This window comes from Clupea harengus, unplaced genomic scaffold, assembly GCF_900700415.2.
Source record: "Clupea harengus unplaced genomic scaffold, Ch_v2.0.2, whole genome shotgun sequence".
Taxonomy (NCBI): Eukaryota; Metazoa; Chordata; class Actinopteri; order Clupeiformes; family Clupeidae; genus Clupea; species Clupea harengus.
In genome coordinates, this window is record NW_024880233.1 from 229 (window position 1) to 25,006 (window position 24,778).

The window sequence follows — 24,778 nt, forward strand, 5'->3', positions numbered from 1 at the left end:
CGAGTAACCTCTGGCCCCACAATAAAACCTAAACAAGAGCAGGTAGTGAAGACCTAAAGCTCCAACGGTAGGTCAACTGCTTGTAACCTCTGACCTCTGGAAAAAGGGTTCCATAGCAAATCTTCAAACATATACATTTAAATTACAGAATTACACATGAGCCATTATTTGTATCATTTTCGTGAGCTGTATCCCACCCTAATGCTAGCTTAAAGACTAAATATTAAGAGCAGGGAGGTACCATGCCCTCTTTGGGGTCGTAGAAACGCTGGAAGAGCTGGATGGCTGTGCTCTTCCCCGCTCCACTCGGACCCACAAACGCAGTCGTCTCACTTGACTTCACCGGCAGGCTCAGCTGATCCAGGATCTGAGAGGGGAAAGCCATTTACATTCAAGCACTTGAATATTCATTTATCAGATACGTTTATGCAAAGCAACTCACAGTGAAGCACAGGTATGAATTTGATCACATTGCTCTTAACATTCAGCTATTACATCTATTCATGGCGTATGCATTTACCCTGACATTCTATCAGTAAGAGAGCTTCCTGGTATTGAACCCAATTATGTGTTGCTGAGCAACAGGAACTCATCCAAGAGAGACCAGATTATCTGCCATGAGATGGACGGTGGTTCACCTCATTTGTATTACAGTAGCAACCTCTCCCTCACAGTACAGTTTTGGGCGGCAGTGGTACAGGAGGTAGAGAAGTCGTTTAGTAATCAGAAGGTTGCTAGTTCGATTCCCTGTCGAAGCGTCCTTGAGCAAGACACTGAACCCCTAATTGCTCCTGATGTGCAGTGTGCCATCAGTGTAAATGTACAATGTGTATACATCCTTGTAAGTCGCTTTGGATAAAAGCGTCTGCTAAATGACTAAATGTAAATGTTTTCACGATAAAGGGCATACCTTGACTTCTGGTCTGGAGGGATAGTGGAAGGTCACGTTGTGGAACTCAATGTCTCCTTTCACTTTGTCTAGTTTGTAGCCAGCCTCCGACAGGCAGTCAATCTCTGGTTCCTGGAATGTAGGTAAGCAGTTAAACTGAGCAACTCGTCGGTCCAGATACACGTCATTAATTTATTATGTTAAGTAATTATCAGTGAATTTGATGTAATTCATTCATTCTCACTCACTAACTCACTTATTCACTCACTTATTCATTCACTCACTCACTGAATTCATTAATTCATTCATCCACCAATCTGTGAGTTCGTTCATGCCCATCTCAGCCATTCATAGATTCTGCAGACTAAAATACTTGAGGCGTTAAAGAACTTAATTGACTTGTCAATCAAGCTGATGGTCCGTGACTAAATCTCTTCTCACCCGCTCGATCGTCTCAAAGATGATGGTCGCCGCCCCTCTGCCAGAGGCGAAGGCCTCCAAACACGGAGACGCCTGGCCAAGATTCAGCGCCGCGATCAACACACCAAAAAACACCTGCAAATTCACCATCATATACAGATATTCAATTATTACCAAAATCAACCAAAACATTAACTAAAAGAGCAAAAAGACTCACCTCTATACGACTTTACTGTCCATACTTTACAGATTTTTGTTATGTTCATATCATTAACATGTAACCAAATATATTTGACATATGCAGTAAAAGTGCCTATGGGAACAACATTTCTGCAGATTAACCCTACAACATAGAACTTAACCCTCACAATGAATGCATAAATCCATATAAGGGCATGTCTGTATAATATGGTGAGCTTGTGCATAGATCCATATAACAGCATGTCTGTATAATATGGTGAGCTTGTGCATAGATCCATATAAGGGCATGTCTGTATAATATGGTGAGCTTGTGCATAGATCCATATAAGGGCATGTCTGTATAATATGGTGATCTTGTGCATATATCCATATAAGGGCATGTCGGTATAATATGGTGAGCTTGTGCATAGATCCATATAAGGGCATGTCTGTATAATATGGTGAGCTTGTGCATATATCCATATAAGGGCATGTCTGTATAATACGGTGATCTTGTGCATATATCCATATAAGGGCATGTCTGTATAATATGGTGATCTTGTGCATATATCCATATAAGGGCATGTCGGTATAATATGGTGAGCTTGTGCATAGATCCATATAAGGGCATGTCTGTATAATATGGTGAGCTTGTGCATATATCCATATAAGGGCATGTCTGTATAATACAGTGATCTTGTGCATATATCCATATAAGGGCATGTCTGTATAATACGGTGAGCTTGTGTCGGCTGAGACGGGGCCCAGACCTGCAGCAGGGTGCCGGGGCTGTACTCCTGGGTATCCACCACCAGGCTGGAGCCGTACCAGAAGGCCAGAGCGTAACACAGGAAGATGATGAACCACATGTAACCCGTGAAGAAGCCCATGATCAGGCCCTTCCTGATGCCCCAGCGCTGGGCAGAGATCAGGTTCTTGTCATATCTGAGCCGAGATGGGGGGAGGGGAGATTGTGTAGTTTATGTCAATATCTTTTGGCAATTTGAATTTGAGAGAGAGAGACAGAGAGATAGAGAAGGAAATGATGGAGGAGAGACAGAGAGACACGGAAATAGATACAGACACAGAGAGAGAATTGGAGACAGAAAAAGAGATAAAGAGAGAGAGGGCAGAGAAAGAAAGGAAGAGGCAGAGAAAGGTAGTGGTGACTCGCATTAGATTCGCCGATCGCTCCACGTTGTTTGTAAATCGCTTTGGATAAAAGTGTCTGCTAAATACCTACCCTTACCTTTAAGCTCCCTTTAAGCTAACAGCACCATCTCTACCTACCTGTCCACCTCCTTCATATCGCCTCCTTTAAGCTAACAGCACCATCTCTACCTACCTATCCACCTCCTTCATATCGCCTCCTTTAGGCTAAAAACACCATCTCTACCTACCTGTCCACCTCCTTAATATCGCCTCCTTTAAGCTAACAGCACCATCTCTACTAGGGCTGAACGATTTGGGAAAATAATCTAATTGCGATTTTTTACCAAAATATTGCGATTGCGATTTAATATGCGATTTTTTTTTTGTATCCTCTTTTTTCCCCAACAAAACGTAATGAATGATTTAAATATGACCAACACAATATTAGATACATTTAGTGTAAAATATTCTTTCCCACATTTTACATTTTTATTTAACTGCTCATTACAGAAACAAGAACAACAAATAGGTGGCTTTGCCACTGTGCATTTAAGTAATTTAAAAAAAGTAATTTTAAGTATAAACACTAGGCATGCACTTTTTAAACACTGTGTGCAAAATGTACCATCTTAAAAAAAAAAAAAAAAAAAAAAAAAACAATTTTTTTTTTTTTTTTTAGACCACGTTTTTTAATCGCGAACGTTGCGGTTAGAAAATCGTGTTCTATCATATCGCGATTAAATCGCAAATGCAATTAATCGTTCAGCCCTAATCTCTACCTACCTATCCACCTCCTTCATATCGCCTCCTTTAAGCTAACAGCACCATCTCTACCTACCTGTCCACCTCCTTCATCTCGCCTCCGTTAAGCTAACAGCACCATCTCTACCTACCTATCCACCTCCTTCATCTCGCCTCCGAAGGCAGCCACGGTGCGGATGGAGGACAGGACCTCGTCTGCCACCGCTCCAGCCTTGGCGTAGGCCTGCAGCTCCTGCCCTGTGAGCTTGGCTACAAACTGAACAAATGGGGACTCATATCAAGGACTCATATCAAGGACTCATATCAAGGACTCATACCAAGGACTCATATCAAGGACTCATATCAAGGACTCATATCAAGGACTCATATCAAAGACTCATATCAAGGACTCATACCAAGGACTCATACCTAGGACTAATATATGATGTGGCTATACATATTATTCAAGAGACATGGCTATACAACATACCCATACTCAATGCAAACATATGTTTCATAGCAATTCAAATAATTGAAAGATTAAAAACGATTGTTTAATTAAAAACAAGCTTAGACTATTTTAATTCATAGTGCTACTGCTACCCATATTCCATTCAATCACACAAACACACACACACACACACACACACACACACACACACACACACACTTCCTTTTTCTTACCAGTGCCATGAGAGCGGCTCCCACTCCAATGAGCGGCGAGACGGCGATGATGACGAGGGTGAGTTTCCAGCCCTTGACAAAGCCCATGAGGAAGCCACATACGAAGGTAGTGAAGCGCTGGATGAATATGCCCACCTGGTCCGCGATGGCGTCATTTATCTTGTTGATGTCACTAAAAGGGAGAGGAGAGCGGCAGAGATAGAAAGCAGTCAGTCCCTCCGAGATCTTGCGAGGGTTTGTTGTGATTGTTGCGGCCAAAAGTGAATGAATTTGCTGTGGGAATTCTCCAAAATTGCAAGGGGTGTTTCTTCCGACTTCCTGCAGGAATTCTTAAAAATTGTGATTCCACCAGGATGTTGTGAGGGTTTGTTGTGATTGTTGCATCTGTGTGTGTGTGTGTGTGTGTGTGTGTGTGTGTGTGCGTGCGTGCGTGCGTGCGTGTGTGCGTGCGTGCGTGTTTGTGTGTGTGTGTGTGTGTGTGTGTGTGTGTGTGTGTGTGTGTGTGTGTGTGTGTGTGTGTGTTTTCCTCACTCAGACATGCGTGTGTTGAGCTCCCCCACAGAGTTGCAGTCAAACCAGCCGATCTCCATCCTCATCACTTTCCTGAAGTACATCATGCGGATGATCTGGATCTGTTTCGCAGCCGCAGTCACCCAGAGGGAGATCTGAGCAGCAACAGGCAATCCAGTTAAACACACTATTGAAATCATACAATATATATGATCCCTCTTGTGACGGGCTGGCTCTCACTGCTCATGTAAAGGGGAGTGGAGTGGATTTAGGAGAGGCAGTGGAATTTGGGCACACTACTAAAAAGAACGGCTCTTAAGTCCTTCACTCGTACCAAAGAGGTGAGCCACCCATTTCATGAGGTAGATAACTCCTAAACGGTTGACTGCTACTTCAGCATTGATGTGTTTACTCATATTATTTAGTCGACAGATACAAAAAATAAAACCTGTTTTAGGCTGCAGTTACACTTTAAGAAAGTAAAAGTCAGGTGTTCCCCTGAGGCAACATAAGATCCTTCACTTACTTGAAAATATCCAAGAATGAACACAGCTGCTCCAATGCCAACATAGTAATACGCGAAGTTGGTCATCTCATATTCAATGTCTAAAATGCTGAAAATAAACGGGTTCATTTCATAAATACCATTCACGTGAAATAATAAGGGATAGTCGTACACATAAACTTTTGATGTCACTGTTCACTGAAGCAGGTGAGCTTTCAATGGTTGGTAAAATAGGAAACAGAATATATGGTGTATTGTGTATGAAACACAATATGCATTGGAAAGTGGTGGTTTTGAAGTATTCTCAGGCCTGTATAGACAGTTATGAGTTATGAGACTTATCTTACCCGCAAGATCTAGTCATATTCAGCTCCAAGTTCTCTTCTTCGGTGAGATTACGAAACTGGATAGTATTGTTCAAACAGTGCTTCCCCGGGTCTTCAAGCATTTGTAGTTCGATGTCATACTCAATAAACGTGTCCGTTAGCATCCCGAAAACCAGCAACATTAGCGGCTGCGCTGAACCGTGCACAACCGCGCATAGACTGCCCGTGATCATCATCATAATTTCGCGGCAGCTGGCAAAGCGAAACTGTGCACAAAAATGAAAGGTTTTTATGTAAAAAGCGTTCATTTTCTGAATTGAGAATAAGAGAATATGGTGAAAATCTGTCTGGCTTTACCAGTTGAAAGAACCCAACCCGGATGGCTGGTTGTTCTTTCTTGTCCTTCGTGCTGAGAAAGAAACAGATAAACGAGTAAGACTAGCATCAACAAAAACACTACATCAACAAAAACAAATAAAACTTACAACTTACAACCAAACTTACTTTTTGGTGTCTTTTGATGTCGACATTGTCCTAAAAGGAGAAAAAAATATCACATGCTCATAATGTCACACAATTAATTAATTTCAATGTAAAATTGAGTTAGTCACTTACATGTAATCTCCATTTTGGCCTATAAAAGAAAAGCAATGAATACTATTACTCATCAAATCACTGAAGATACAATGCATCACAGTTCACATGGTTAACAAAGCATGTTCCATGAATTGAAGTTACACCTTACAACAGCAACTGCTAAACTTCTTTATACAGAAAACAATCTGATGACATGGTCCCACTCACCTTCATCTGCTATGTCATAGGCATTATTTTCCTGCCCAAACTTTTTGATACTTCGTAACTTTACAGACCCTGGCATTGTGTTGGTATGTCTGTGAAGCTTTCAGAAAAGTTCCACAGGATTCTTACTAGGCCTGGGACAGGTTCGCCCCAGGGTCAGGTACTACAGGGACCGTATGAAACTACCCGTCGCAGAAACCTCCACCAAACCACCACCCAAGAGCCGAGATGGTGCTCCTAGTCTTGGCCCTGTCCACGGAGGCTAGAGCCAATATGCTACGCCAATTTGCCCACCAAAGGGGTCAGAGCTCCTGCTGTGAAAGTCCAGAAGTAAGATTCAGAGGTGTTGCTGCAAGCATGCATCCACCCGACTGGCTTCACCTGAAATGATCACATGGAGAGACACAGAGACAGACACAGCTGGAGAGGTGCGGTTGAGCCTCTGCTGTGTGTGGATGCTTTGGGTCCACTCTACACACTCTACGCACTCTCCACACTCTCCACGTGATATCGGAGGACAGGAGGGTCAGTGTGCCGCCGTAGAGGTAAGTGTCCGGCAGGCCAGTGCCGTCAACGTGGGGTCAGAGACCCGGCAATGCAAAGACAACACGCTGACAATCACAGCAAAATCAATCAGTGTGTGTGTGTGTGTGTATGTGTGTGTGTGTGTGTGTATGTGTGTGTATGTGTGTGTCTGCTCCCCTCTGCTAAAGTGAGTGACAAAAAATGTCTGCTTCAGCTTGACACATCTGAGCTCAGGGTAAACACATACAGACAGATGCTGATGACTTGTCTATATTTCCAGCTGTTGGAGCAAAATACTTCAACTTTTCAGCCTTTAATATCTATTTAAGCATTTAAAGATGTGTCTACACATTCACAGATCTATGCACACATGTGTTTTATTTAATGTATGTTGTGAAAGTGCAAAAACACAACAGTTGTACCCTGTTATGTTCAAGAGGCATTAGGCAGCATTGGGACAGGAAAAATATAATTGGTGCGATTTTCAAGCACTTAGTTTAAATGGGAGCCTAAGAAATGCAGAAACCCAATCTTTTGTGATGTTGTCAGGCAGTTTCTTTTATCGGTTCACTTTCTCACTCTTCAAAGAGGCAGCTTACGCAAAAAGTTTCTTGAGAAAAATCTTAACTTTGAATGCAAATTGAATTATTGTGTTTGAAGCTGAAACATGTGGTATATTTCTGACATTTCAAAAGACTCTTGTCTTACTAACCAAAGATTAGAGCTTTTTTTATCACTGAAAAAATGCGTTTAGTCTACTCTAACCTTTACCTCTAGTAAGCTTGTTTTCTTTGGAGAGTCTGAACAAAAGTTTCTGATTAAATACCTCGTTTTAACTGATCGAGTTGTCTCATACTAAAACTGCTTCCGTTAGGAAAGCCCACCTCTTCAACCCATATGTCATATTTCCTTAACGATAGTTCCCCATAATTTTGTCTCATAAAATTAACATTCGGGCTGAAATAGTCTACACCTTTCCCATGATCATTGGTTTTAGTGCTATGACAATTCCCCATACTTAAATAATTATTAAAGTTATTTTTTTGTTATTTTATTCTTATTTCCTATAAAGAAACCTTATCTGTTTTGTTTTTATACTTCTACTTCTTACCTTTGACTGATCTTGACAGTTAGGTTACATATACACACATAAATGTTTATTCCCTCTTTTTTTTTACAAATTATTTCTCTATCAGTCCACTTCCACTCTCCCCCTTCTTTCAGCCTGCGCAGGTCTTTTCGGTGTTTACGCCCCATGCGCTTTACAACACGTCCTTACGAGACACTCGTCAGTGTCAACCCGGGTTTCTACTAAACCTTTGGTTAAAAATAGGCACAACTTATAGTCTGCCTTTGAGGAGGCAAGAGTGAGGACTCAATAAGCAGAGAAATCAATAACTATTTCAGATTCTCACCAGTTCGTTTTGGAAATCGCAGCGCTGAGGCTACCCAAGCCTGCGTCAGAGGTCCTCCGTCTCACTTGTTTTTTGTGAGGAGGTTGAGGTCAGGGAATTTCTCTGGGATGATCAGTCCCCCACTAGTTCACGGGTACAGACGCCTCAGTCAAGCGATCCCACTTCTGACACCAGCTTGTGATGGAAATCTGATAGTTACCAGTCTAATGAGGTCAGTCTTATAATAAGAGATAAGTATAATGTTTATTAGTCTTCTACAGAAGGATCAGAGACACACAGAGTAAACAGCAAGCAGTCTGTGAGAATCAGATGAATTCTCTTACAGGCAGTGTCTATTTAACAGAGTTACAGAGATGAGAAGAACAGGGAGTATCACTGTTCCAATACATTGTATTCTCAAGGAAAAAGGAAAAAAGAAATCACACCAGTTGTCAAAGATTCACATGACGTGCTTTACACAATGACACGTGCAATTCGCATAATTTCTAATACAAATGTCAGTCTAAATGCTGAAATTGTTGAAATATGAATAATCAGTCGCAAAATGTATGGATTCTCCCTCACGGGATTGTCTACCACATCTCTTTCAATCTCCCTTTTTGCCTTTAGAAAGGCTTTCCTGGAAAACAGTCGTCAAGGCAACAGTGAGTGACCAGCACCAGAGGTTTGTCAGAGGTCTAAGACCGTCATGTGTTGGCTCTCCATGTAGTATAATGGAGACCCGATCCGAGACCCCTGCTGAGTAGGACCTGGACCTAGCCTTCATCTGGCATGGATCAGGAATCAGATTAGCCTAATATGGCAGAGAATAAATCAAAGGCGCAATGTGTGTTAACCAAATGGTTTCATCTTTTCCTGTCTGTGTAAAAGAGACTTGGTGACTATGCACATGTGTCTGCCATTTGAGGAAACATGCTAACAGGGGCCAATTAATCAAACAAAGTCTGGAATGTAAATATTAACTCTGCAGAGATTCTGGCTACACTCAAGCAGTTCTTCAGAAAAAGGTCACTGTCCTCACTCTCTCTATCAGCCTTTCCATAGCCTATATCTCCTAACATTATGCAAATTCTGTATTATGAAAACGCCATTAGAAAGTAGGCATAGGTTTAGCAATTATATATATTGTTTCAGAAACTGTTCCTTGAATAAGGTCAGGTAGAAGACATGCTCAAGAAACATAATGTGTACAATGTTAAATTTAAGACATTACTTTGGAAGCTATTATTAGCCGTTCACTGACCCATTCAGGATAAATATTCTGGGTCTTTCATCAAATTGCCATCAGCTTAGTATCTCATGCTTTTAATTATTTGTGAAGAGCAGAAACATACCCATATGATATGCAATGTGTTATGATTGTTCATGGCAGTGATCACTCAGTGAAGACTTCAATACTGTCGGGAAAGGGTCTTTGAAAGCTTTTTGAAATGGGACTTTATGGTCATAACACCCTCCTGAATCCCATACCAGATGCAAGGACGGTCCATTGTTTTGTAAGGGCCTGATGAGATTCGTTGCTGCCATCTAGTGTTTGACACCACAAGATCAGGTTAACTACAAGATGACCTTTTGTGGAATGTCAGTGTCAAGCTGTCTGCTCCAGTTGGCTTTGGTTGGATCTCATTCTCAGTGGTTTATAAACTTCCTGTTTCTCTTAAATAGACAATATACCAGTGGCCTTCAATCAGATCCAGTTCCAGATACCTGCCCAGAAACATCCTGCTAGGTGTGTATCGTGCACTAAAAGAGCCGCCGCATTTAGGATTTTCTGCGCACATTGTCATTGTTTGGGGTGTTGGTGGTACAGTGGTTAGCATTGCTGCCCATCTAAAGGGTTGACCTGTGTCTGTTTCCCGGTCATCACAGCATGCTTTTGTAAGTCGTTTGGATAAAAGTGTTAGCTAAATACCAGACCTTTACCTTTACTCTTTACAATATCGGTCACAGGAGTGTTTCTGGACAACACACAGTGGTAGTGTTTTTTTTAAATTTTATTTCACTTACAAATTAAAGAATGCAAGCAAAGACACTGATATACAAGTGTTTTGAGGCTACAGTTTGAGTATGGTGGGCTTGTACATATGATAATAGCCAAGAAGGCCTAACTACTCAGTCAACAGTGTATATTCCAATGTATGTTCAAGTCACTAATAACATGTAACAATGGCAAAGTTGGATGGCCCACTCGCTTCTGCAGTTAAACTATTTGGACTGATTTCTCATCGTATGGCCAAAAAACTTTTATTACAAACTGAACTACCCTGGAGGAGTTGTTTGAGGTTGCTGAAAAAGCGAACCAGTGGTTGTGGCTGAACTGAGGTCTATCTTGAAGTATCTGTTGTCTCTGGTAGTGGCAACCCCCTCTGGTAGTGGTAACCCACTCTGGTAGTGGCAACCCACTCTGGTAGTGGTAACCCAACATGAGTATGGGAAGGGTTGGCTCTGGAGCGCTTTTGAGCCTTCTGGAGGTGTAGTGGGCATAATTCAACAAAATACTGATGAAGGAAAATGTCAGCTTGAAAACCCCAGCTTTCAAAGGCAGTTTTGTTGATGTTGTATCCGGCTGCTCAGGTTTTCTGGTTGGTCATATTATGTTGAGAATTTGCGGGCTGTTACACCATGAAGGAATGCCTTTACGAATCTCAAATTCTGAATTACTGGCAACCATCTCTAGACAGTTGTGCGTTGTTGTTGTATCTATGGTTGGGGAGTTGTTATATTGGTTAGGTTGCTGGCTATGAGTAACTTGCACTTCTACTAGCACTTAACTTGCACTTAATCAGATAACTCAAATTTGAGTATAACTCAAATTAAAATAGCTGGTTAACCATATTGCACGGTTCTATACGGTTATACGGCCTGGAGGTAGAAATGCAATGCTAAATTGAAACAACAACATTTTAATAAAGGAAACAACGATATAAGTTGGCAATAACTTAATTACTAAGGCAATACCGTTATATGGACCATATAGCCTACCATTCCCCGCCCAAATCACAGTCTCGCACAGTGGCATGCACGCAAGAAGAAGAACGCTGTGTTGTGTTGCAGACTTCATTGTAAGATATCAACTCTCCCTTTGATTGGTTAGCACCGTTCATCGACGCCCCCGTTAAGACAGAGTAGTCCCAAAGTACAGTCGAAAACTCGAACCGAAAGCTGGTAGGTACGTTTTTGGTACGTTTCTAAATGTAGTGTTTTATTAGTGTAAATGCATCACTGTTATCGAACCAAAAGAGTGTGTAATGTCATATTGAACTGGCTAATTCTCTATTATTACGGCAGCGCAGGCTAGAGCAAAGGAAATGTTTTCAGATTATGTTGCACTTAGTCACAGGCAGTTGCATCTTATTGTAACTTATTTTATAAAATGCACAAGTACAACTGTTTTGCTTAAAGAGCCATACAGCCAAACATCTTTTACTCTCGACTAAATACATACATAACTGCTACTCCTGTCGAGACTATTCAAACTATCGAAATAGTGCGAGTCGATTATTTACTAAACCCTAGGCGTTTCAGGATCCAACCAACAAAGAATGAACTGCGCACTATTCAATCTGTGGTTGACACACTGGTCGTTCCTCAAAAACGCAGTTTCACCCCCCTGAACTTGACATTTCAAACACGAGTGTTCTCTCTTTTCAACAATGTAGGCTATAGCCTTATTTTAGAAACTGCTGCTTCTCAGTGTCGTTATAGGCTTACGAAGTAAATTTACAAATGACAAGCTGCGACCGTCTTGTAGTTCATAGCAGTAATATCGCCAGAATGTTTAAAAATGACTGAAAGAATACCACTATGCATATTCGAAACAAACACACTCAAATACTGTGAATTTTGCTCTCTACACTGGGTGCAGTAGGCTGGCACACAGATAGCAGTTAACTCTAGAGGATCTGGTCTTGATCTGCCCTGTCAGCAGCAGACATTAGGCCATCTTTTGTGGGGTGATTCAAGTGGAAGTCTCCTACTGGTGGTGTCTGTGGTTGAGGCTTTAATCTTTAGTGACATCAAAAGTATTGTCAGGGACTGCAGGTCACCTGCCAGGGACTCTATAACACACACCCTCATGCTTTCTCTCTCTCTCACACACACACACACACACACACACACACACACACACACACACACACACACACACACACACACACACACACACACACACACATTCATGCTTTCTCTCTCTCTCTCTCTCTCTCTCTCTCTCTCTCTCTCGCTCTGACACACATTCCGAGACCTAATCTCACCTAGCTACCCCACTCTCCTTCTCCTCAGCCATGTACCTGTACCTGTGTGGCCTGCTGCTGCTCTACTATGTCTACCGCTGGTTTAGAGAGCTCAGCACTGTCCCAGACAAGGGCAACAAGTATGTGTACGTGACGGGCTGCGACTCAGGCTTCGGCCAGCTGCTGGCCAAGACCCTGGACTCGAAGGGTTTCCGGGTCATCGCGTCCTGCTACACGGAGAAGGGCGAGGAGGATCTGAAGAAAGCTTGCTCCGACCGTCTGACCACCCTTCACCTGGACGTGCGCAGCAACGACAGCATAAACAAGGCTGCCGCCCTCATCAAGGACAAAGTCGGAGAGAAAGGTGAGAGAGGGAGATTGATTAATTTATTTATTGATTGATTGATTGATTAATATTATAAACAAGGCTGCCGCCCTCATCAAGGACAAAGTCGGAGAGAAAGGTGAGAGAGGGAGATTGATTAATGTATTGATTGATTGATTATTGATCCCAAAAGAAATATATACAGGTGTATAAGACGGAAACATTTTCAGTTTTCAGTTTTTGTTTAAAGTCTGCATATTTTTCTGCATTTAACTACTAAAGCTATATCCTGGGAATCACCATAATACTAATAATAATTCATAATTTAGCGGTTCTCAATCCAGCCACCATTAGAGGCATACTCTTGATTAGCCGAGTTTAGGGATTGAAACAAGATATGCAAGGCGTGAGGGGCTCCAGGAAAGGGATTGAGAACCCATGGCATAATCAGTTGCAACTCAAAATGTAAGTTGCAGTTAATTTTGCAATATGTTGCAATAACAACTGAGAGATCTTCCCTTTTCCTTAACCCTGCCAAGTGTTATTCACAGTTGCTTTCACAAAAGCACACGTTTGGGGTAGGGTGAATGGGATTGAATACAAATAAACAGTGTCGCCAGTGGCCCCGTTTCTATGGAACTGTGTAAGATAGCACTGCAGTGGAGGTCTTTGGTTTGGGTATTAAAGCTGTACACAAACAGAAAATGAGATAAAACCGTATTTTCTACTCTTCAGCAATGTAGATTCATACACACTGACACACCACATATATGGCAAGACATACATATGGCACGTAGAACCAGTAAACATAGATAGACATGTATATCAGCAACAGACAATTGTGCAGTTGTGGTTTGTGTTAGCATAGGGAACTGTTTAGTGTAGAGCATTTAAAGAGTCGATTGATTTAGGACCAGTTGCTGAGTGCAATTCATGGGGTTCATTAATAGTCAAATTGGAGGTCTATCTCTCCAGGGGAAAAATAGGGCTTAAAGTGAATTTTGTGTTTTGTGTGTTAATGCAAATCACTTCCAGAAATGTGTGCTCCTGTAGCCTTCAGATCTCTTTGCCCTTTGCCCTTTGACCTCCTTTCTGTCTCTTAGACATTTGCACGCTCACTTATGGGTGCGTGGGTGTGAAAGGCATGCTGGGAAGTGTTCCTGGTCGAATCAGCCCCTAGACTTAAATCAAGGGTTCAAGGGGCTGTTCGTATCTGAGTGCCCTGTGACACAGCAGCAGGGATTTCCTCAAGGAAAAGCTCAGAGTGCAAGTCTGGAAGTGCTTGTTATTTTCAGGGATTAAGTCCAGGTTATTCCACTGATTATTCACTGGTCTTTTGTGTTATGGCCCATCTAGGCGGCAATCGTTAACTATAATGACAACGTTAACTACAGTATAACGATATGAGCGCCCATGCTGACTAATGATAAAAGATCCTTTATTTTATTATCCTCTCAGAAAGATCCTTTATGTTCGAATGTGCTGCCTTTAAAATTCAATGGATTCTGATAAACTGTCAGTATTTAAGTTGTTCACAAAATCGCTCTGTAATCGATGCCCAACGGTATCGTTCTTCATGTTGTTTTCATTATAGCGTGCGGTGTGGACACTGGCATTCTGAGCTAGAGCGATATTAAAACAATAGTTCTTACATCATTACAGTTATCATTGGCCTTTAATCCTCCTTACACTCTTACAGGTCTGTGGGGAGTGGTCAATAATGCTGGCGTATCAGTGCCCTCGGGCCAGTGCGATTGGCTGACCATCGACGACTACAAGTTCATGATGGATGTCAACCTCATGGGGGTCATCGCCGTGACACTGAGCGTGCTGCCCTTCATTAAGAAGGCGCAGGGACGGGTGGTGAACATCTCCAGTGTGTTTGGGCGAATCGCCCCCACTGGGGGTCCCTACTGCGTCTCCAAATATGGAGTGGAGGGCTTCTGTGACAGTCTCAGGTGACACACTTTTTTATGTAGGAAAACTTGATGTAGGTCCAACTTTATATGATGTGTTCTTATGACAGCATGGTGAAGTTAGTATTATTCAAATGTAATTCTCATGCAAGAGCATTTTGTTACATATGACTAACCCTGAAATAAATCCTAACCTCAACATATTATAACATGTACTAATGTATGCTGCATGTTTTGATTGTCAACACTGATGATACAAATGAAGTGTTAAGTTCAATAGTAACCATCGATACTTAATTCAAAGTGGGGCCAAAACTGTTTTAGAAGTCCTTTGGCTGGAACAAAACACTATTGTGTGTATTTATAGCCTGGCACTATTCATCTCTGATGTGGTTTAAATTAAATAAATACAAATATTTTGTAGGAACACCAATTTGTGTTTGAAATGTGAAGGGATCAAAATTGAAAGGCATCCTTTGGGTTCAGGATGAATTAAGCTTCCTCTTAACATATCCTATTCGTAACATCCCATGATTTTAAACCACAGCAACCGTCCCATTGAGAATGAACCTGGCCTTTCCCCATAGGTTGAACATGCATGCCTTCGGTGTTAAAGTAATCTGCATCGAGCCAGGTTTCTTCAAGACCAACGTGACCGACACTGAAATCCTGATGCGGAACGTCCAACAGCTGTGGGATAAGTTGCCACAGGAAATTAAGGAGGAATACGGCGATGACTTTGTCCCCAAAGGTAAGCTACCTGTTGACCTTTTCATTGAGCAGTCTTGGTACCAACAGTGATGCCAAGGCCATGGGACTGTTTAAAATGTAAACCTTCTCTGCTACTTGCTTCTTTTTGGATAAGTGCCTACTGAATGTGGCCGTAAACTTCACTACAAACGTCCACAAAACACTGCTCCCAAAATCAATATGCAATTTGAACATTGATCAGTGTTTACCCATCCAGAAATAAGCTGGCTTCTATTGGCTTAGATGAGTGGCTCCTCATTTCGTGTGTGTTTGTGTGTGTGCGTGTGTGTGCGTGTGTGTGTGTGTGTGTGTGCATTTTACCCTCTTCAGTAAACAAGGTAATGGTGGACAAATTCGCCAAACTACCTGATGCGGACCTGATGAAGGTGGTCAACTGCATGGTGCATGGCATCTCGGCGGAGCACCCGCGCAAGCGCTACTCGGCCGGCTGGGATGCCAAGCTCTTCTGGCTGCCCCTGTCATACATGCCCTCCTGTGTGTCTGATTACCTGCTGCTAAAGGACGCTGTCAAACCAGCCAAAGCTGTCAACTAGGCCTTAAAGCTGAGCCTTGTTTTGGATCAGTCAGTTGTCACTCTCTCTACCCTTACGCATTTTGGTGTTGTTCTTTTTTAATACACATATTTCACAAACATATATTTTATAATACATATGTTTTTAATCTTAAATATAGGCTCTGAATGTGTATCTGCCATACAATGCAGATCTGTTATATGTCTGTTCAGTATGGCAAGTGGCAACGTAAGAATGGTCCACATTTAATGTAGTTGTGTCTTCAAATATTGGTCATATAGTTGTTAGTATCCAGAAAACATTCTGTATATGTGAACATTTGCATAAAGATGTTACATGGAACTGTGAAACAAATTGAATTGAAGGTTTAAAGAATTTCCTGGTTACCCGAGAGTTGATTGGTTTTTAAACTACCCTTAAATCAAGATGAAAGAAAAAATGAATACTCTTATTTGTCAAGTATCTGTGAACTAGAGGAAAACGTCAATGTGGAGATTAAACGATTAAATTGGAGCGAAAGTTACAAGAGCCTGACACACACAGACACCAAAAAGTTAGATTTTTTTTTCACTCAGACACTTGGGTAAGACCTGGGTATTCTTCCATAACCCCCGGACACACCTCTTTCCTTAGCAGAGCAGTCATTCACATCTGAACAAGTTACAACTAAAGGTCAAGGTGAGACTGTGTGTGTATGGCTACAAGAACCAATCTGAGGCCTTGACACGCTGATAGCTTTGTGGGCTGAAGGTGAATCCACTGAAGTTGCAGCTCCTTTTAACTCACCAAGGACCCGAAGATTGAAGTGTATAGCTCAATAAGTGATTCAACTCCTTTTTAAAATCCTCAGCAGAATGGTTTCTACACGTCTAGGAGTTTCAATACATATAGATACCCATCTATTGTAATGTGAAGAATATAGGGAGCTTGGTGAAATGTGCTGGGACTTTTGGAATTGACCTTCTTGCCCTAAATGCACTTCCTGTGTTACGTAAAAAAAAAAAAAAACTGGAAAGGAAGTGACATTAGGGAGTCGGTCACAATGCATACCATTGCTGATATATTTAGCACATGGCTATGCAGTATCTGAATGCATGTCAACCGTTAGATCTCAATAACTGCATAACTTGTATACCCACTTTGCCGTTTAGCGGGAGATTCACCATATTGTTTTTCACCTTGATGCTTTGTATAGCAGCCATTTGAGCATAAACACTGTCCCCTAAGCACTTCCTTACATGCAGACTTAAGTGTATAGATATAGTTACTTCCACAAAGGCATATAGCCCACATGTATGTCTGTACTACCGGAGTAGGCGTGACCTACGATGCGTCCACAGGAACAGCGCTTGAATAACAAGTGAAGCATTGCCTAATATGTAAGGCACTTGAAGGCTCAAGGCTATTCGCAAAGTTTAGTGCTAGGTGTTACACTCACGTTCTTTAAGCTAGAACGCCCCTTGGTGGACAAAAGAGGTTTATGCAGGAAAGAATAAAGCCTGGATTCTGTAGTGTTAGTCTGTGCAAATTAAAATGAAAATCGAAAAAAACGTTAACGCATCACAGCTAATTGATGAAAACCGTAAATAATCGGCCTTAGACGTAACAGATGACATCACACGTCGTGAAAAGCTACTCACAAATCGCATTATAGGTGACACCATTAGCCATGCATTAGGGTAAGCCTGAATGCATGGGCGATTTCTCCGAGCATGTACTTTTGTCCAGACATTCTGAACACTTTCTTGATCGCACACTTTGCGGTTTCGAAGATTTATAATCAAGATGCACGATTTCCCTCAGTACTGTATACAATGTTCCCTAAATATCCCCAACCTTATGACGTGATCAAAATGGTCCTGCTTTTTTTGGTTTCACTGAATCACAAGCAGATGAGTCAGGCATTATGCGCTTCTAGGGGCCTTTGTGAAGCCACGAGTGTCCAGCACTTCAACTAGTTAGATATGGTTAGTCACCAGTGCAACTTAAAAATTGTAAGCAAGCCATCTATAAGTAGAGCTAACACTAAAGATAAATACGAGGGCTGTCAATAGATTTATTAGACCCTTAAATAAGCTTCATGGAAACATTTCGGTTTTTTTATTTCAGTGTAACAAGCATGGACGTGCACAGGAATTTTGAAGGGCAGTTGCTCTGCCCTGGAAAAAAGGGGCAACACGTTCATTTTTGTCGCCGCCGCCACGCCCCCTGGAGGCATATTTTGCCTACATCACTTGAAACTCTCACTAACAGCAGCCGCCACGCCCCCGTCCCGTGGACGCATATTTTGCCTATGTCACTTGAAACTCACTAACCATTTTATCTAGGCTTACATGAAGTTCTGCAGCCGTACTCATTCATATATATATACACACACACACACACACACACACACACACACACACACACACACACACACACACACAAATAAATAATAGTGAGTGAACTTCAGTCGAGGAGGGCAAACGGGGAGATGCCCGAGGAACCTTATCCCCCTCCTGTGCACGTCCCTGGTAACTAGTCATAAGCATACTGCCTAAACATTTACCAGCTCTACAAAGACAGCAGTTATAATAGCAACATATCCACTCAAATAGACAAACTCTGTAAGACAGACCTTTATTTCCACCTTTGTAATCGGAATCATTAAATATAACTTTTCAGAATGACTTGACAGATACAGGGACAACTTTTGTATTTCTGAATGTGACACGTACAAACCAAGTGCTTCTTCCAGACCTCATTTTCTTTTTTTTACACAACAACTTATTGACAAATGACAGCTTGTTTACGCAAGCTCCTCAGCCATCCTCTCTGCCTTTGAAACGACCTCCTCGATTGGGCCCACCATGTAGAAAGCCTGCTCAGGCAGGGAATCGTACTCTCCTGGAAGAGAGAAACACGTTCACATCAATGACCTTGAAACAGTAACAAGTTTGGCTGAGGGCTTGATTACTATCCATTTCAACTCATACCAACTTCTACCAGAAATACTAAGTAAACCACAAAAGTAGGCATTTTAGAGGTTAGACGTTCACACTGTATACAAGACCTAATGGGAGGTGGCGGTCTCTGGACAACACGTGAGAATATTCTTACCTTCTATTCTAATTATAACCTCTTAACTTCTATTTATAGTGATATTGGATGTTTGACACGACAGAGTGCCCGTACAACTAAAAATGCTTAACATACCTGCCAGGATGGCCTGGAAACCCTTGATGGTCTCCTTCAGGGGAACCAGCTTGCCGGCGTGACCGGTGAAGACCTCAGCCACCTGGAAAGGCTGAGACAGGAAACGCTGGATCTTACGGGCACGGGCCACGGTCAGCTTGTCCTCCTCCGACAACTCATCCATACCCAAGATGGCAATGATATCCTGAAGGGATTTGTAGTCCTACAACAAGAAAAAAGCAAAGCATGAGTGCCCATATTCCACCACAAGACATTATTTCACATTAAGGGGCCTACTAGAAAGTCAATCATACATCATGTTTTTATGTTATGTGTAGTACTTATTGTGTTTGTTTTTATGTATGCACCTTCACACCAGAAAAAACTCCAAGTAGGTGTAAACCTACTTGGCAATAAATCCCATTCTGATTCTGATAGGCAGTCGTAAAAGACTTCAGTACGACTGACCATATCCCACACCACTCTTCTGAACACGCCTCACCAACTCTCAAGTGGGCCTACTGACCTGCAGGATCTTCTGGACGCCACGGGCGATGTCGTAGTGCTCGTGTCCGACGATGTTGGGGTCCATGATACGGGAGGTAGAATCCAGGGGATCCACAGCGGGGTAGATACCCAGCTCAGCAATGGCGCGCGACAACACAGTGGTGGCATCCAAGTGAGCGAAGGTGGTTGCAGGGGCAGGGTCAGTCAAATCATCAGCAGGCACATAGATAGCCTAGACGGGACAAGTCAGAGGTACATCCAAACTTTAAAGTCTTGCCAGCCATGTTTGTAACACTTCAGATTAACCAGTGGTGCACTCTTGCACCCACTCAGTACGTTTCAATTCCCCCCCCCCCAAAACACCCGATTTGGCGAAAGCTAGAGCACTTAGTCAAAAAGTTGTGAGTTTGGTTGGCTGCTGTTGGAAGATTGATGGATAAAAGATGCAGGGCAGATGGAGGCTCAAATAGCAAGACTGACAACACCTGGATTAGACCATCAAATGGCATGGTTGTGCCATATGTTGTACCTGCACAGAGGTGATGGACCCTTTCTTGGTGGTGGTGATTCTCTCCTGCATGGTACCCATGTCAGTAGCCAGGGTGGGCTGGTAACCCACAGCAGAGGGGATACGACCCAACAGGGCAGACACCTAACAGGTGAATGAAAACAGCATGTCAGATTCCAATTTACTACAGATCACAACATGGAATCGATGATCAGCTCAACTGCTTATAGCCAATATTTAAGAGTTTAAGCGCCTCTGCATCATGAACAGTTCAGATAATTTAGGAATGTACACAAGGAGATCATAGCTAAGGTGATAGCAACCAGCTCTAAAAACACACCTCTGAACCAGCCTGGGTGAAGCGGAAGATGTTGTCAATGAAGAGCAGCACATCCTGGCCTTCCTGGTCACGGAAATATTCAGCAACGGACAGTCCAGTCAGAGCGACACGGGCACGGGCGCCTGGGGGCTCGTTCATCTGACCGTACACCAGCGCCACCTGGAGGTGAGGAGGAAGAGGAGTGGGTTTGAGTGGCATTAACAATGAGACAACTACACACAAGGCTAAACTGGCAACAGGTGGTTCTTAATTTAGAATACTGCACTGGGGGTGTGGCACAAGAGGATTTAGCAGGCAGCATATGCAGATCTAGAGCTTTGGGGTCACCACAGTTGATGCAAGGTACATTAACCAGCAATGATTAGTGATCAGTATTGATTCTGAACCACATTTATAATGACCAAGCCAACATTTCAGTTCACTACACCCAAGCAAAGCTATACAGCCAGGGCTGTCCAGTTACACACACACACACACCTCCAAATAGAAATCAATGTGCTTCACACCTCCTACATGGCTACCTGCCTATAAAAAAAATAAAAAAATGTTTTACCTTGGAAGTGGTATCCTTCAGGTTGATGACACCGGACTCAATCATCTCATGGTAGAGATCGTTACCCTCACGGGTCCTCTCTCCCACACCAGCGAACACGGAGTAACCACCATGGGCCTTGGCCACGTTGTTGATCAACTCCATAATGAGCACAGTCTTGCCGACTCCAGCACCACCAAACAGACCTGCAAAAATACAAACATGGATAAATAAAATGTATTGCAACTTTTATTAGAACATGACATTACACACCGACCAAGACTGCAGGAGGGAGCAGAAAGTCTAACATCTTAATGGTGGCAGTAGAGAGCTTTCAAATGCGTACCAATCTTTCCACCCTTGGCATAGGGGGCCAGCAGGTCGACCACCTTGATTCCAGTAACCAAGATTTCCTGCTCCACACTCATGTCTGTGAACTCGGGTGCCTCAGCGTGGATTGGGGCAGTGCTGCAGAGGAGCAATAGGATCAGGTTTCTTAGCTATTCAAATAAAAGCATCGCTATAGATTTGCACTAATCCACTTTAATCTGTGCTACATATTGTACGTCATAGCCAAAACATTTACTTTGTAGGTTCAGTCCAATTTTCACCATGTCTCCCAGATTATGCAAATGTTAAATAATGAGCAGTGTGAATTTAGATGCACATTAGGGGAACTGAACTTACTGCTTAGTGCTGATGGGACCTCTCTCATCAATGGGCTCTCCAATGACATTCATGATTCTGCCCAGGGTCTCAGGTCCCACAGGGATTCTGATGGGGGCACCAGTGTCATTAACCTTCTGGCCACGGACCAAACCCTCTGTACCATCCATAGCAATAGTGCGGACTGTGTTCTCACCTAAGGGGAAAAGAGTTAGACAATCAATTGATACCACTCTTAATACACTGGTCAACTAGAAGGAAAATGCGAAAATTCGCTATTTGGCAAATTTACCCAAATGCTGAGCCACCTCCAGTACCAGCCTGCTCTCACGACCAGCCACCTCCAGGGCGTTCAGGATGGGAGGGAGGCCCTCGTCGAACTGGACGTCCACCACGGCACCAATGACCGCGACGATACGCCCGTTGGCGATGGCGGCGGATACAGCTGGGGCAGCATATCCCCTGCCTGTGGAGAAGGTGAACCCAGATGGTTAATAAGCACACAGGTAATTCGACTGTTAATACGAATCACTGTGAAAGGTGTCCTATAACGAGGAGAAGTACGTCACACCAATTGTCAATTATGCCAACAAACATTAAAAAGCCAACGTAAAGTTATTAGCTTGTGATTGACTTCATTCAGAACTACCGTAACTCTAAGGTCTGCTGACGGTTTCGTTCAAAGTTGTCACATTTTGCTTAACATGACCTTGGTTTTGAGTAATGCATATTTTTACGACACAACATCCAAGAACTAGCTGATCATCCGGTCATCAATATCACCAAGGGCATTTAACTTAAGGTTGTCTGGCTAATGCTAGTTTAACGAATACCCTTCATTTGATAAAGTCAACTAGCTATGACGTTGTTGAGCTAACGTTATTGCTAATAGCATTGTACAACTTGTACTACAATCGATAGACCACTTTGCAATTTCGCACAACGCTTCAGCCATTTCAAAATTCAAACATGCATCCATATTCTTCCACTTCTCGTTTTAAATATCTGTCGGAGTAGGATAGATTTCAATAGCGACTGAATCAATGTGTCTGCAGCGCTTGCTAACCTACGAACTAGCTAGCCAAGTTAGCCCTCATGACACGCAAAGGTCACTTGCGTTACCATAGGAATTTCCATTCCAAGTACAATGACAGTAAATATACATGACAATGATTAAACCAAAACCACAAATGCACCGCTAAAACAATTTTTCTTCAAGTTCGTCCTTGAATTTCTTTAAACTCGTGTTTGCGGCCTGGCCTCAATAACTCCGCCTGCACGCCGCCTGCCATTTGCCTCAGCCCGACCATGACACACTGACAGTTTGTCCATGAGAGGCACCGACAAAATGCAATTATATGAAGATATTTTGACACCGAAAACATACTGTATGACTTACCATTAAGGAGGGCCGATCGTGAACCGTTGAGTGCATTCAGGGAATTTACCCCAGGCTTCAGAGCCTGCAAAGCCCCGGTGCAACAGCGTCCCACGGCTCCCAACATTGTCAAAATGGCTGAAGGTGGAACAGACGGAGGATGAGGAGGCTTTATATTGAGTAGCCGGGAAACTTCACTGAGCATGCGCAGTTAAAATGGCGGTGCGGCAGTGGCCAGACTGCGCATGCGATGATCATTGAAGGGCAGCATGATCTGTGAAGTACAGTATAATGTGTGCAGTTGTGTAGCATTTAGTGTTGTACCTGAACTACACTTATCTATTTTCTGATAAAGTTATTGGAACTCACCATTATTCAAGAATAAGATGAATTGCAGTTCTGCTTCTTATTTCTTAATACTAAGCATGAAGTGTGTGCATCATAGTCTTTCCTAGCCTACCTCAATGACAATGTGTGATTCAATTGTTGACATTGGTAGCTTGTGTTCTATCCGAGACATTATGGGGGAACTTCGGTTGTTTTTAAGGGTTGGGGATATTCATGGGGCAGTTAAATGTTAAAATCATATTAATAAACACCCAGTTGATGACCAGTGATGAATTACTTGTGAATGCTCTCTCAATGAAATTAAGGTAGCATTTTAAACATGAATCTAAGCATAGTTTCACCTCTTGATGTGGGTCTCTCTTGTCAGCTGGTCTGTTCATAGCCAGAAATGTTACCTAACAGCCTGCTAGGCTAGTTTCTGAATTAAAAAAGTGTATTCATTAATCTTTTCTTTAAATTGAATTCACCGAATTCTGCCAACCCTGTAACATGAAAGGACGTTTAGTGCTTCAGTAAGAGTGCAGGATTTTATTCCATAAAATGCATGTGTATGTCACCCCTGCATAGACCTTATACCAATTATTATATTATTATATTTATATTTATATATGCAGACGTTGGTACCCTTCCGTTAAAGAAAGAAAAATCCACAATGGCCACTGAAATAACTTGAAACTGACAAAAGTAATAATAAATAAAAATGTACTGAAAATTAACAAATGAAAATCAGACAATGCTTTTGAATTGTGGTTCAACAAACTGGCCTGGACAAAAATGATAGTACCCTTAACTTAATATTTAGTTGCACAACCTTTTGAGGCAATCACTGCAATCAATCGATTTCTGTAACTCTCAATGAGACTTCTGCACCTGTCAACGGGTATTTTGGCCCACTCCTTGTGAGCAAACTGCTCCAGCTGTCTCAGGTTTGAAGGGTGCCTTCTCCAGTTTGCATGTTTCAGCTCCTTCCACAGATGTTCAATAGGATTTAGATCAGGGCTCATAGAAGGCCATTTCAGAATAGTCCAATGTTTTGCTCTTAGCCACCTTGGGCGTTTTAGCTGTGTATTTTGGGTCATTATCCTGTTGGAGGACCCATGACCTGCGACTGAGACAAAGCTTTCCGACACTGGGCACCACATTTCGCTCCAGAATGCCTTGATAGTCTTGAGATTTCATTGTGCCCTGCACAGATTCAAAACACCCTGTGCCAGATGCAGCAAAGCAGCCCCAGAACATAACCGAGCCTCACAGTAGGTACAGTGTTGTTTTCTTTGTATGCTTCATTTTGTGTGTCTGTGAACATAGAGCTGATGTGACTTGCCAAAAAGCTCCAGTTTTGTCTCATCTGTCCAAAGGACATTCTCACAGAAGCCCTGTGGCTTGTCAATATACATTTTGGCAAATTCCAGTCTCGCTTT

At 42.5% G+C, this 24,778-nt stretch overlaps 3 protein-coding genes across 5 annotated transcripts; 1 reads left to right on the forward strand and 2 right to left on the reverse strand.

Moving 5' to 3' along the window:
• Window positions 1–208: 208 nt before the first annotated feature.
• Window positions 209–6,695, reverse strand: LOC122131671 (bile salt export pump-like). Its single transcript, XM_042706308.1, has 13 exons — window positions 6,212–6,695; window positions 6,023–6,041; window positions 5,912–5,941; window positions 5,765–5,816; window positions 5,429–5,673; window positions 5,103–5,190; window positions 4,598–4,731; window positions 4,067–4,238; window positions 3,535–3,659; window positions 2,260–2,434; window positions 1,331–1,444; window positions 911–1,021; window positions 209–367 (listed from the first exon to the last, which is right to left on the reverse strand). Exons 1-13 carry the CDS (start codon window positions 6,285–6,287, stop codon window positions 224–226), a joined length of 1,485 nt encoding a protein of 494 aa, XP_042562242.1. The 5' UTR covers window positions 6,288–6,695; the 3' UTR covers window positions 209–223.
• Window positions 6,696–11,159: 4,464 nt separating this feature from the next.
• LOC122131669 (retinol dehydrogenase 7-like) lies at window positions 11,160–16,290 on the forward strand. 3 transcript variants are annotated; one of them, XM_042706304.1, is made up of 5 exons: window positions 11,160–11,313; window positions 12,430–12,744; window positions 14,405–14,663; window positions 15,209–15,372; window positions 15,702–16,290. In XM_042706304.1, the coding sequence occupies exons 2-5, from the start codon at window positions 12,432–12,434 to the stop codon at window positions 15,923–15,925; spliced, it is 960 nt and encodes a 319-aa protein (XP_042562238.1). In that variant the 5' UTR covers window positions 11,160–11,313; window positions 12,430–12,431; the 3' UTR covers window positions 15,926–16,290. The 3 variants fall into 3 exon arrangements, with proteins under 3 accessions (XP_042562238.1, XP_042562239.1, XP_042562240.1); XM_042706305.1 differs by having other exon boundaries at window positions 11,193–11,317; XM_042706306.1 differs by having other exon boundaries at window positions 11,294–11,328.
• A 2,217-nt stretch (window positions 16,291–18,507) lies between these two features.
• Window positions 18,508–23,178, reverse strand: atp5f1b (ATP synthase F1 subunit beta). The gene is made up of 10 exons (XM_042706307.1): window positions 23,031–23,178; window positions 21,924–22,097; window positions 21,653–21,827; window positions 21,312–21,433; window positions 20,987–21,171; window positions 20,434–20,592; window positions 20,115–20,237; window positions 19,605–19,817; window positions 19,100–19,301; window positions 18,508–18,790 (listed from the first exon to the last, which is right to left on the reverse strand). The coding sequence occupies exons 1-10, from the start codon at window positions 23,134–23,136 to the stop codon at window positions 18,693–18,695; spliced, it is 1,557 nt and encodes a 518-aa protein (XP_042562241.1). The 5' UTR covers window positions 23,137–23,178; the 3' UTR covers window positions 18,508–18,692.
• Between the last annotated feature and the right edge of the window lie 1,600 nt (window positions 23,179–24,778).

Excerpts from the sequence above, each read along its gene's own strand:
- LOC122131669 (XM_042706304.1), top strand. The coding sequence starts at position 12,432 with ATGTACCTGTACCTGTGTGGCCTGCTGCTGCTCTACTATGTCTACCGC. Across the intron at positions 14,664-15,208 it reads GGCTTCTGTGACAGTCTCAG|GTTGAACATGCATGCCTTCG; the intron begins GTGACACACTTT and ends CTTTCCCCATAG. Across the intron at positions 15,373-15,701 it reads CGATGACTTTGTCCCCAAAG|TAAACAAGGTAATGGTGGAC; the intron begins GTAAGCTACCTG and ends TACCCTCTTCAG.
- atp5f1b (XM_042706307.1), bottom strand. The coding sequence starts at position 23,136 with ATGTTGGGAGCCGTGGGACGCTGTTGCACCGGGGCTTTGCAGGCTCTG. Across the intron at positions 21,828-21,923 it reads GGAGGTGGCTCAGCATTTGG|GTGAGAACACAGTCCGCACT; the intron begins GTAAATTTGCCA and ends TTTTCCCCTTAG. Across the intron at positions 19,818-20,114 it reads GGTCCATCACCTCTGTGCAG|GCTATCTATGTGCCTGCTGA; the intron begins GTACAACATATG and ends TGTCCCGTCTAG.
- LOC122131671 (XM_042706308.1), bottom strand. The coding sequence starts at position 6,287 with ATGCCAGGGTCTGTAAAGTTACGAAGTATCAAAAAGTTTGGGCAGGAA. Across the intron at positions 4,239-4,597 it reads CTCAACACACGCATGTCTGA|TGACATCAACAAGATAAATG; the intron begins GTGAGGAAAACA and ends TCTCCCTTTTAG. Across the intron at positions 3,660-4,066 it reads GAGCCGCTCTCATGGCACTG|TTTGTAGCCAAGCTCACAGG; the intron begins GTAAGAAAAAGG and ends CCATTTGTTCAG.